Below are 11707 nucleotides of genomic sequence, written 5' to 3'. Positions count from 1 at the left end.
GATAGAGCCTCTAAGACTGATAAATAGGTAGGGGAGAGGGGGTCCCCTTGCCTAAGGCCTCTATCAGGAGTGAAACTATTAAGGTGGGAGCCATTTAGGAAAACTCTAAAGGAGACAATTAATGGATAAGCATTGAAGAACAAAAGTTTTCCACTTTTCACAAAATCAAAGTCTCCTAAAGATATTATCCATAAATGACCACTCCACCCTATCATATGCTTTTGCCATATCCATTTTGAGAACCATCCAACCTTGTTTTTTCTTCTTCACATGGTTTATATTGTGGAAAATCTCACATGCCAACCCAATGTTGTCCCCTATACTTCTCCCCTTGATGAAAGCTCCTTGAAAAGGAGATACTATCTTGTGAAGGTGAGATTTCAATCTGTTTGCCAAGATTTTAGCAATGACCTTATAGCTAAAATTACATAGACTTATAGGTCTGAATTTAGCTATATGGTCAGGGTTAGAAATCTTTGGAATTAAAGTGATATAGGTTTCATTGAACTTGGGGTTCATGATGCCTTTAACAAAGAAGTCCTTAATAAACATGATAATACTGGGGCTTACAATGTCCCAACATTTTTGATAGAAAACCCCCTGAAATCCATCTGGACCAGGGGCCTTGAGACTGCCCATCTTTCTCACCACATTCCAAATCTCATTATTAGAAGGGCATTCAGTGAGAATATCATTCTCTCTCTCTCAGAGATGCAAGGAGAGAAGAGATTCAAAATATTGTTATTTGGAGTTGGGTTATCAGAAGCAAAAAGGTCTTGAAAATACTCATTAATAGTGCTCCCCACATCTTTCCTTCCTTCTTTCCATAGTCCATCATTATTTTTGAGCTTAAGAATAGCGTTCTTTCTTCTTCTATAGACTGTGGATAGATGAAAGAATTTTGTGTTTCTACCCCCCTCTTTGATATATTGAACATTGGATTTTTGTTTCCAAAGGCTTTCCTCCTTGTCTAGCTAGTAAAGTAACTGGGCTTTAAGGATTCTAGCCTTTTCCACATTATCCTTAGTGGGGGGTTTCATGAGTACTCTTTCCAGTTCTTTCTGGACCTTTTTTATGCTGGTAAACACATTTCCGAATACAATTTTATTCCAAACAGTAAGAGAATCTGGAGTAGAAATAGTTTTATTTATGACATTGCAGTCAGAATTAACATCATGCGAGTTGTTCCATGCTTGGTCAATAACAGTTCTACATGAGTCGTGCTTGAGCCACATATCAAAAAATCTAAACGGTTTTCTACCAAAATATACAATCCACCTATGATAGCCTGAGCGTCAAATTTGATATTGAGCCTCAAAAGTCTGCCTTCACAGGTTTTCTGCTTTAACCTATTAGTCTATTACCCAAGGGCATAGTCTGCCTTCACGTGTTGGGAAAAATCCCTAGTTAAACTGTCCAACAGATTCATATACCATATATTCCAATATTTGTCATCAATACACTTAGGGGTTGTTTGTTTTTTTCGGATTCAGCATTCAGTGGTGCTGAATAGTTAGTTTTCAGCATTCAACAACCAAAATAGTTGTTTGTTTTTATTTTCTATTCAGTATTCATCGCCAACTTTAGTCTTCATTGTTCTGCGACAATCATTCTCTTGAATGCTAAATATATTTGTTTGAGCCGCCTACTTCCAGCCTTACCCCTTCATCTTCAACCATGCTAGAGAGAGAGAGAGAGATGATGGGGTTTTCCTCTATTTTTTGGAGGCAGAGAGACGATTGGGTTTTGAGAGAGAGAAAGGACTAGAGGAAAGAGAGAGACGAACAATTGGGTTCTCTGGATTTTGATGGCGATGGGTAATAGGATAGGTGGGTATATGATACAATGGTCTTTCTTGCATGTTACAAGTTATGACAACTAATAACAAAGCAAAGCCCATCCCATTGTTTTTATAAAAGAAAAATGAGCCAATGAAATTTTTTCTACAACAAATTGGTAACTAATTTTTCCAAATTGCCCACATTTTTCTAACTAATTAGCCGAAAAAAATAATAAATAGATAAATGTATTTATTTTCACTTCTATAATAAGAACTTGTAATTTAATTTAACTTGGTATTTTCATATATTTTGATTTTATAAACAATCAAATTGTGTTCAAAATATATAATAATGGTAAAATTGTCCAAATGATTTATATTCAGTATTCAGAGCTAGATCATTTTGACAGAAAACAAACGTGTATTTTAGAGTTCAGCGATCAGCATTTAGAAGATGGGCTATTTAGCATTTAAAGGTTTAGAAAAACAAATGTACGCCCATCCTTCTCTATCTCTTAGAGCAAGTCCAATGGTGAGCAGCTATAATGGGCTGCTAAAAGGTGCCACATAGGCCCTTTAACAGCCCCAGTCAAATTTGGCAGCCCAAATTCGAAAAACCAGTCCAATGGAGACTTTTAGCAGCTGTTAAGTTTGGGATACGTTTCTGTCGTCTGTACGTTAAATTGCAACGGACGTCATAAACTCTGTCGTCTGTCTAGTCCAGACATCCCAATGGCTAGAAACGACTAGTTTTTCTGAAATTGCAAATTTATAGCAACTACTTCACACAACACTCTCACCATTTGCTCCCAATTCTCATAAAATTTCTATCTACTCCAACTACAACAATCACTACTCCAAGTACAACAATGGATCCAAATGAACATACAACCACATCAAAAAGAAAGAAATCTACAAAGTCCGCCAATTTTTTAATTCAAGAAGACGAGGCTCTTTGCAAAGCGTGGATATATGTTAATGAAGATCCAATTGTTGGTGCGGGGCAACGAATCACACACTATTGGGAGAGAATATTAGATAAATTTCGAGAGAGAGTTGGCGAAAACAACAAGAGAAGCAAGGATTCGGTGTCCACTCGATTTGGACACATCCAAAAAGCTTGCAACCGGTGGGCGGGAATTATCTCCTCTTCGAAGAGGACCGCAAGAAGTGGCACAACGATCCAAGATCGGTTGGCCGAGGCAAAAACAACATATATGTTGGCTTATAACACACACTTTCAATTTGAGCATTGTTGGGTCCTTCTCAAGGATATCCCAAAATGGAATGAAGAATTGGAGAGCCGGTCCACAACTACATCGAGGAGACGAACCAACGTCATTCTCGATGTAGATGATGAAGTCGTGCCTTCAACACCCACAACGTCGTCAGCAACTCTTGGTGGCGTTCCAATTGATCCATTTCCTACGCAAGTTGGAGATGGAAGTGGAGGTGGAGGTGGAAGTGGAAGTGGAACCAAGAAAAACCGACCACCGGGAACAAGGGGTGAGAAAGAAAGGATAAAGAAAGAATGAGATAATTACAAGATGATGGAGAAGTATTTGGCACAAATGACGAATGCCGCCGCCGATAGGGTGAAGATGATGGAGCTCAAGAAGTGGAAAAAAGATAACAAAATATTAGCACAAGATACTTCTACTCTTGAGCCGGAAGTTGCCTAATACTTCAAGATAATGAAAATGGAGATAATTCACCAAAGGAGAGAAAGTGGAGTGTTTGGAACTCCAAGTGGTTCTACTAGTGGGGGTGGTGCTTCTACTACTTATATTAATTTCAATGTTGTTTTAGTTATTTCATTTCCATTGTTGTTGTTAGTTCATTTTCAATATTGTAATTTCAATTTTAATTTGAATTGTCTTGAAACAACATAAAGTCAAACATAAATAATACTCAAACTATAAAACAAACATAGATAATACTCAAACTACAAACATAGAAATACTCATACTACATTCCTTGATCCGCATGAAATTGCCAAAGGTGATTGATGAGGTCAACTCTTAGTTGAACATTAGTTTCTCTGCTCTAACGAAGTGTGTTGAGTCTTCTTGCAATTTCTTCATTTTGATTCTCGACAACATGCAATGAGACTGGTGGCTCCCAATCTATGTCAATTTGCCAATCTTTGATATCAATCTCTTGTTCATCATCGACAATCATATTATGTAAAATTATACACGTCTTCATTATCTGATTAATGTCATGCATACTCCACATTCGTGCCGGCCTCTTGATTATCCCCCATCTAGCTTATAAGACACCAAATGCACACTTTATATCTTTGCGACAAATTTCTTGCATCTTAGCAAAGAATCCCTCTATTTAAGTTGTTGGGTTAGGATTGTTTGTACAAGTGTAACCCATTTAGGATAAATCACATTGGCTAGATAGTAACTCATTTTGTATTGGCAACCATTCACGGTGTAATTGCAACGAGGAGCATCACCATGCATAAGATTGTCAAAGAGGTGAGAACGTTGAAGCACATTGATGTCGTTGTTTGAACCCGCCATACCAAAAAAAGCATGCCAAATCCATAAGTCTTGATTGGCAACGACTTCTAAAATGATTGTAGGTTTCTTCTTATGTCCTACATGTGTACCTTGACATGCCGTAGGACACATTTCCTATTGCCAATGCATACAATCTAAAGTTCCAAGCATACCCGGGAAGCCACGATTTTCACCTTATGTAAGTAGACGTTGAATGTCTTCTTCATTTGGAGCCTTCAAATATTCTTTTTCGAAGACCGCCAACATGGCATCACAAAAATGCCTCAAGCTTTCGAAAAGGGTGCTCTTTGCAATTTGAATGTATTCATCCCACGCATCCGCACCACAACCATATTCAAGCAAACGAATGCAAACAACCACCTTTTGCATACCCGTCAAACATGGCTTTCCAATGCCATCAACCTTATATGTAAAGTACTTGTCATGGTCGGAGACGACTTTCAAGATTCGGAGGAAGAGATGGCGGTGCATCCTAAACCTCCTACGGAAGATATTAAGGGGATACTTCGGGTATTACACGAAATAATCCCTCATAATACTATTGTGAGCGTCGATTCGATCACGATAAATGTACTTTCTACCGGGGACCGAGCCTCCTCGATGATCACGAGTAGCTTCGTGCATGTCTTGCAACAACGAGAAAATAGGTGCGAACATGTTCTCATCCTCATTTATCATGTTCTCATCTTCGGATGAAGAGTTGATTCAACATAGTGAAAAGAAGAAGTCATTTTGAATGTGAGAAGAAAAGTTGCAAAGTTGAGAATGAATGTGAGAAGAAAAGTTGCAAAATTGAGAATAGTAATGCAAAAAATGTGAGTGAAGGCAAAATTGAGAAATTTGTAGTCTATAAAGTTGACACAAGAAATGAGGTTGGTGGTTGAAGAGTTGAAGGTTGAGGCTTTGATGACAAGTAAATACATGTGAGTGAAAAATTGGTTGAATTTGGCTAAGTCTAAATCGTGTTGAGTGTTTGAAAGGCAGACAATGGGTTTAATCTCCCTGGTACTTAAATGGTTGCACAAAAACCCCCTGTAAGTGAACAAATGAATAAAACATCCCTATTATTTAAAACATAACATCAAAGCCAAAACAGACCAAAATACCCCTGTAAAAACCGGGCAGACGTCATCCTATGTAAATTTGTATTTACATATGACAATATAAAATTATATAGTCTTCTTAACTTGTTTAAATTTAAATTTTCATATTAAATTTTTTTTCATAGGAAAATTTAAATTTATATTCTGTCTGGTGTTGTCGGAAAATTTTCAATCCTAAAAGTTACTATGTAAATTTAAGTTTTCATAATTCCAATGACTATATAAATATAGTTTTACATATATATGACTATGTAAAAATACATTTACATATATTCTGTCAGGTGTCGAAAAATTTTCAATCCCAAAAGTTACTATGTAAATTTAAGTTTTTATAGCTCCAATGACTATGCAAATATAGTTTTACACATATATATGACTATGTAAAAATACATTTACATATAGTCGGGAAATTTTCAATCCCAAAAGGGTAAAAAAAGAAATAAGATAAAATGGAAAATAAAAGCAGACCAGATTTTATCTCTTTTTTGGAAAACAGAGAGGTTATTTAACGAGACTTAAATAATAGGGAAGTTATGTGATATGGGTTGATGGGAGGGAGTTTATACTCAACCGAGTTAGAACCAAGGGGCTGAGCCTCATTTCTTGGCCTGAAAGGTACGGATGGCACAGTGTCTGCCGTCCGTCCATTTAATTAAACGGGAGACAAACGGCATAGTTTCTGCCGTCTGTACATAAATAACCAACAGACAGCAGAAACTATACCGTCCGTCTCCCATAACTTATTATGGCAGCTGCTAGCGATGGTCTTAACTTTAGCTGGGTTTTTAATTCCTTCCAAATTTAAGAGCTAGCAGCCCCATTGGAATGACATTTTTGTGGTTGGGGTGCTATATTATATTTTAGCTAAGTTCACAAGTAAAACGGGCATCTACTTTGCTACGCCTATCAAACGTTCAAACGCCACCATATATTTTTTGAAAGTGTCTCATACTGCTAAATTATTATAAAATAAAATTAGATTGAGATTTGAGAATGAACGCAATCAAATGAAATCCTGGCTTATTATGATACAAATCTACAATAAGGAGTTTGGTGGATATGGGAAATCCATCAGCCACACTAATAGAACTCATGTTCCTCATCTCTCTCTCCTTCTCAGTCACATCCTTCCTTGTCCACAAACAACAACCCGCAACACCAAAAGACCTCCTCTCAATTCTCGGAACTAAAGACCAAGCTTCAAAAGTCAACTCCAACGTAGCACACTCCCTCAAAGCCTGTCTCAAATTCCTCGTCCCCTTCTCTCCAAATGATGATGGTAGAAGATCGACGGTTGAGATTCATTCTAATAATAATAATAATGACCTCATTTGGTGGCCACCACCTTCTGTTATGGGCCTGGCTCGTCTTTCTCTTGATTCTGGTGCTGATCCTGGCGCGATACAGCGGGCCCTCGACCCTACTGTGTTGCCTGTAAGTTTTTATTTATTTAATTACTTACTTGTTCATACAATAAGGTTTTGATCATAACATATGTTTCGAATGGGAAATTAGGAACATGGTATTATTGATGAATTTTAAGGAAACCGATAATGAATAACACGACATGTAGCTTTAGTAGCTAAAGACTACAATTTTTGGGAATGTCAAAGGTACCGGATGTTGAAGGATCCAAACAGCATCGCTGTGAACTAACAAGAACTCCATATGGAAGACGATTCATAAGTCAGGTTTGTCTTAATTTTTTTCTTGCTTCTTTTCCATTTTCACTTTTATTGATATATAACCTTAACTTGCCACTGCACAGGAACTGAATTCCTACTTTGCTTTTTTATTTGAATTGATTGCTGCTCGTGGCCCTGCTGTTGGCCTATATGTATCACTAAATCGTTTCGACTTATTTCATGGTCATCTTTTCCTTGCAACGGACTCTGGGAGGGTCGGCATATTGTAAGTTGACAATTTTTCTTTCAACTCATTCATGGTATTAGATTCACTATAAGACACTAAAGAAAACTTTTTGCTGATCTGTCTAATTCAATACTATGTCAAATGTCAATGACTTCATACTTACTACTTGACTTACTGGGACTAAGTAATTAAGTTGCTAAATGGTGAAGAGAAAACTATACTTTATTTTACGTCCAGTTAATGTGTCCAGCCATTTTTGTTCCTACCTAGGTTACCTCATTTTGAAAAGGTTTCACTGATAGGATGATTGTCCAAGTTAGTAGTTTCTGTGAACTGTAACTAGATGAGATAATTGTGTACAAAATTATGGTACAAATCCTTCATAAGCAAACTTGAAATTGGTAATTGGCCTTGAAAAATGATTCAGATGAAGTACCATCTAGGCATCTATGTGTGCTTCTTTATGTGGATGCTTTTACTTTGGAGAATACTTCGACAATCTTAGCAAAATAGAGAGGATAATGGTAAATTAATGGATCATGTGGAGGGAACATTTACCACTTATTTCGGGACCACGAGTTCTCTAAAGCTCTATGTGAATGGTTCATGGGAAGTCTTAGATATGGAGAGTTCCTTGATAGCACATAGAATTGGCTTTTTCTCTATGTGTCTTACCTGTTGGCAAGTATATTCTTGAGAGTGATCATTCATGTCATTGTAATAAATGGGAAGGGAGAATTTGTTTATACAAATTCCTACTTCTGAGGAATTTATACACACAGTTTGACCTCGTTTAACTAATACCCGACAAACTAAAAAGAGAGGTAAGAGATATGAGATATGAATTAATCTTTGGGGGTGGGCTTCAGGGGGACTAAAATGAGAGGTAAGAGATATGAGACTCTTATCTAACAATGTCATCTCGACATATTGGTATTTGTGTCTCTCTACTTACCTTAGTGCCTTGTTAAGGGGGTAGTTTAATTGTCCGTTCAGGGAGCATTGACATCTTGTACATTGTGATTCTCTGTTAATGCAGCTGTTTTGCTGTATATATATATATATATATATATATATATATATATATATATTTAAGGGCTTCTTTCTGACAGATTAGTAACATTTTTCACAGATTCCATGCTAAAGAATACCCAGCCTATGAGAAGGATGTGTTCCCATATAACATGGGTTATTGTCAAATAGGTAAGCCATGTTACTCTTTTTTCTTTTGAATCTCCTGCTCCACCCCGTTGAAGCTGGTGAAAGTGAATACATTGCTTAAACAACATTTTTTTTTCTCAGGATCTAATGTGGCATATGATGATATGATGAATCTTCGAAACATCTTGTGGCTTGCTCCTTTACCTAGTAATGCTACCAAAGCTTGGATAGCGCCTGGTACTACTTACTGCTAGCTCCTGATTCCATTTATATTTCTTCCACTATTTTAAGCTCTTAACTATTGTTAAGGAGTAATCTAGGTCCACATAGGATCTTATTATTTAAGTGATGTATTGGATTAAAGTGGAAAAAATAATTAAAACAGGAGAATGCATATCTCTTAGACTATTAAGGTTGTAGTTGACTTAGTCAAATCGGTATTATCTGTTTGAAGCGGGATTGTGTGTTGCTAATTTAACCATAATTTTGCCGTTAATCCATGATTCAGACCAACTTGATTTTAATAATTCAACTTATTGGCTTTACTTTTTCTTTCTTGAATCACGTCTTCTTTCAATCTAAAGCAATTTTGATGAGTTGTATAGTCTTAATTTAGTCCACTTGATATCGCCTACTGGGCCAACTAATTTTGGCTTCTGTAATTTTTCAAGACCTGTTTACATATTTGTTGAAATTTATCAATAGAAAGTGATGAAATAATACAATAGTTGTGATTATCAGCATCAAGTGTCACAATTTGTCATTAAGTACCAAAACAATTATAGGAGATGTGCTTAAACTGGTACAGCTCCAGTAGTGCAATCCATAACTTTATTCCTTTGCATAACAGTTCGATTACTATGTTAATCATTTCTCAGCTGTGAAAAAAATTCTTCCTGGAGACAGGAGTCCTGGTGGTCCTGGATGCTAGTCCGGAAGGAATCATATATAAAGATCTTATACCAGAATACGTGGATTATGCAAGGACAATTTATGAAGGTTTATTTTATTTTGCTTTTCGTCCACTATTTTGGAATACGATAGCACCATTCTACTGGGATGAAAATTTTGACATGATGTCTTTAATACCACCAGAGAATTTTGGAGATGTCGTCGTTGATGTGAACTACTTAAATGTAGGAAGCACTGTTGCTGATCACAAAATATATATTTGCTAAGACTCTCTTCAGGTAAGAAGTTCATCTATTATAAACCTGATGTCCCTGGCCATGGTAAATATAAGGTTTACTCATGATCCTTAATTGTGTCTCACTTGTATATGCTGATTGAGTGTGTTTAATGCTTTATGTTCTTCATATACATCATGTTATGATATGTACGTGTGTTCATAGAGGTATTTGCTGGATTTGTGTAGGTTAGCATGTAGTTCCTATTATCTAGGCATTTTGTGTAACTAGCTATCAGTAGTGGATATTGTGTGTGGGTAGTTTATGTTATGGTGTAGTTGAGAAGTAGGTGGTTCTTATGGTATTTATATGCGTGGGTAGCTTCTATATATTTTAATTGAGTCTCACAAGACAAATATGAATGAAAATTGTTCAAGCGTTTGCACAATTGTGTGGATAGGAGGTCATTGGTTCCTCGATAAACCATACCGGAGGTTTGGGTTTCCTCGAATTAACCCAATATCGAGCATCGATTATTGTTGATCGTAACATGTTATGTGAGAAGTACTGATACGGAATATACATGATCTAGTCTGGGATTGATCTTGACTATGTTTGATTTTTTTGACATCGTCCTAGCTTCTTCCCTCAAGTTAGCGATCATAACAACCTACTTTTCATGAATAGCTAGAGTTAACCTCACTATATGGTAGTACTGATATCTTTAAATCACATAACTAGAGTGGCCTCGAAAATTTTCTGCGTGCATTGCGATATTGTTATTGTATTCTAACAAAAAGATCCAGAAATACATTCTTGTGATATAGCTTACCTCAACTATCACTGAGGAAGACGGACAGAAATAAGTTAATCAAAGATGTTTCGCTTCCAATATAATAAAAAGAAAGGAAGAAATTTGAGAAATCTAGCGTGATATATCTGGTCTCGTTGTGTAATTGTGTCTGCACCAATTAAACTCACCATTCTTTTTTACTCTTTTGTTGAATTATGAGCACTATTAGAGGTCTTGCAGTCCCTAACATTATTAGTTTTATAAATGGAGTTTTCATTTTTAAGGAGGTCATGTTACTGACTGGTCCCAATAAACAATTTTCTCAATTGGATGAAATTCTAACGTCTCTAACCTATTTTCTGAAGTGGCTGAAAGTGAAGAGACTTCCTAGAACATCACTGGAGTTTCTCTTGAATATTGGTGATTGAGCGTCATTCATGGTGATATTGTGATGTCATTTGAGTTTGTCAATCACCCCTGGGAATTGTGACAGTGTGTAATAAGTTTAACTAGTGTGCTTCATGTTAATTTTATTTTGTCTTACGACGGGACTTCTACTCATTTTCGACTGATCAGAATATTTTCATGTCTCAGTTTCAGAGATTCGAAGGGCATCTTGTATATTCATGGTGTAATATTGGAACTGACCAAACCAAAAGGTGGACTCCAGTCCGGATTTGCATTCTTCAGACTCATTTTTAGTACTGGAAAATTTGTTGACTTAGAGAAGAAGATGAAGAGCATGTAATTTGTGTGCATCCTTAATTTATTTTCGGTCGAACCCAATATAATCCAATCTAAAATATGTACTACAGGGACATGGAAAGTAGAATATCTGTGCCAACGAGAATGAATACCCTCAGGCCTCAGGTAAGAAACGAAATCAACCACCACTTGAAGTCAACAAACTGAACTATGCACTTGTTGGTTTATAAATTCTTGGTAATGTAATTCATATTCGTTATAAAAAATATAAAAAATTTATAAATGACATGTCCATCCTGGATTTAAAAATGTATCTCCTTGGAGCACAAAGCCACAGACACATTATAAAGATGTATGAGGCGTGGTTTGCTTGGCGCGTGCTCTTATATGAGTAGAAGTGATTCGCTTTTGCAGCTTGTGTGACTGAGTCGTCCAACCTCAAACTGTATACAAAATATACATCACATTTTAGATCTATCTTAAGTTTTAGAATCATGTGCCCTCCAGCCTTCCAAAATTATAAAATAACGCGTAAACAAGAAAATAAATCTCAGCAGTATAGGACGGTATAGTACTGTTGAAGATAGGTCCAAAGGTGGAGTATTATTTTCTTTGTAGATTACCCCTGCTAG

General features: G+C 36.4%; 1 protein-coding gene across 3 annotated transcripts; it reads left to right on the top strand.

Moving 5' to 3' along the window:
• The first annotated feature begins 6332 nt into the window (after positions 1 to 6332).
• LOC147517132 (T-box protein) lies at positions 6333 to 11384 on the top strand. Of its 3 annotated transcripts, none has more exons than XR_015211354.1 (8): positions 6333 to 6851; positions 7031 to 7108; positions 7186 to 7328; positions 8422 to 8492; positions 8592 to 8687; positions 9329 to 9449; positions 9546 to 9640; positions 10965 to 11384. XR_015211354.1 is itself a non-coding variant. In XM_086589514.1 (8 exons), exons 1-7 carry the CDS (start codon positions 6477 to 6479, stop codon positions 9626 to 9628), a joined length of 939 nt encoding a protein of 312 aa, XP_086445640.1. In that variant the 5' UTR covers positions 6334 to 6476; the 3' UTR covers positions 9629 to 9640; positions 10736 to 10991. The 3 variants fall into 3 exon arrangements, 2 of the variants coding, with proteins under 2 accessions (XP_086445640.1, XP_086445638.1); XM_086589514.1 differs by having other exon boundaries at positions 6334 to 6851; positions 9357 to 9449; positions 10736 to 10991; XM_086589512.1 differs by having other exon boundaries at positions 6337 to 6851; positions 9357 to 9449.
• Positions 11385 to 11707: the final 323 nt, after the last annotated feature.

The sequence above is a fragment of the Coptis chinensis genome, chromosome 2 (genome assembly GCF_015680905.1).
Source record: "Coptis chinensis isolate HL-2020 chromosome 2, ASM1568090v1, whole genome shotgun sequence".
Classification (NCBI taxonomy): domain Eukaryota; kingdom Viridiplantae; phylum Streptophyta; class Magnoliopsida; order Ranunculales; family Ranunculaceae; genus Coptis; species Coptis chinensis.
The sequence above is the reverse complement of the archived record's forward strand: the minus strand, read 5'-3'. Positions and strand labels throughout refer to the sequence as shown.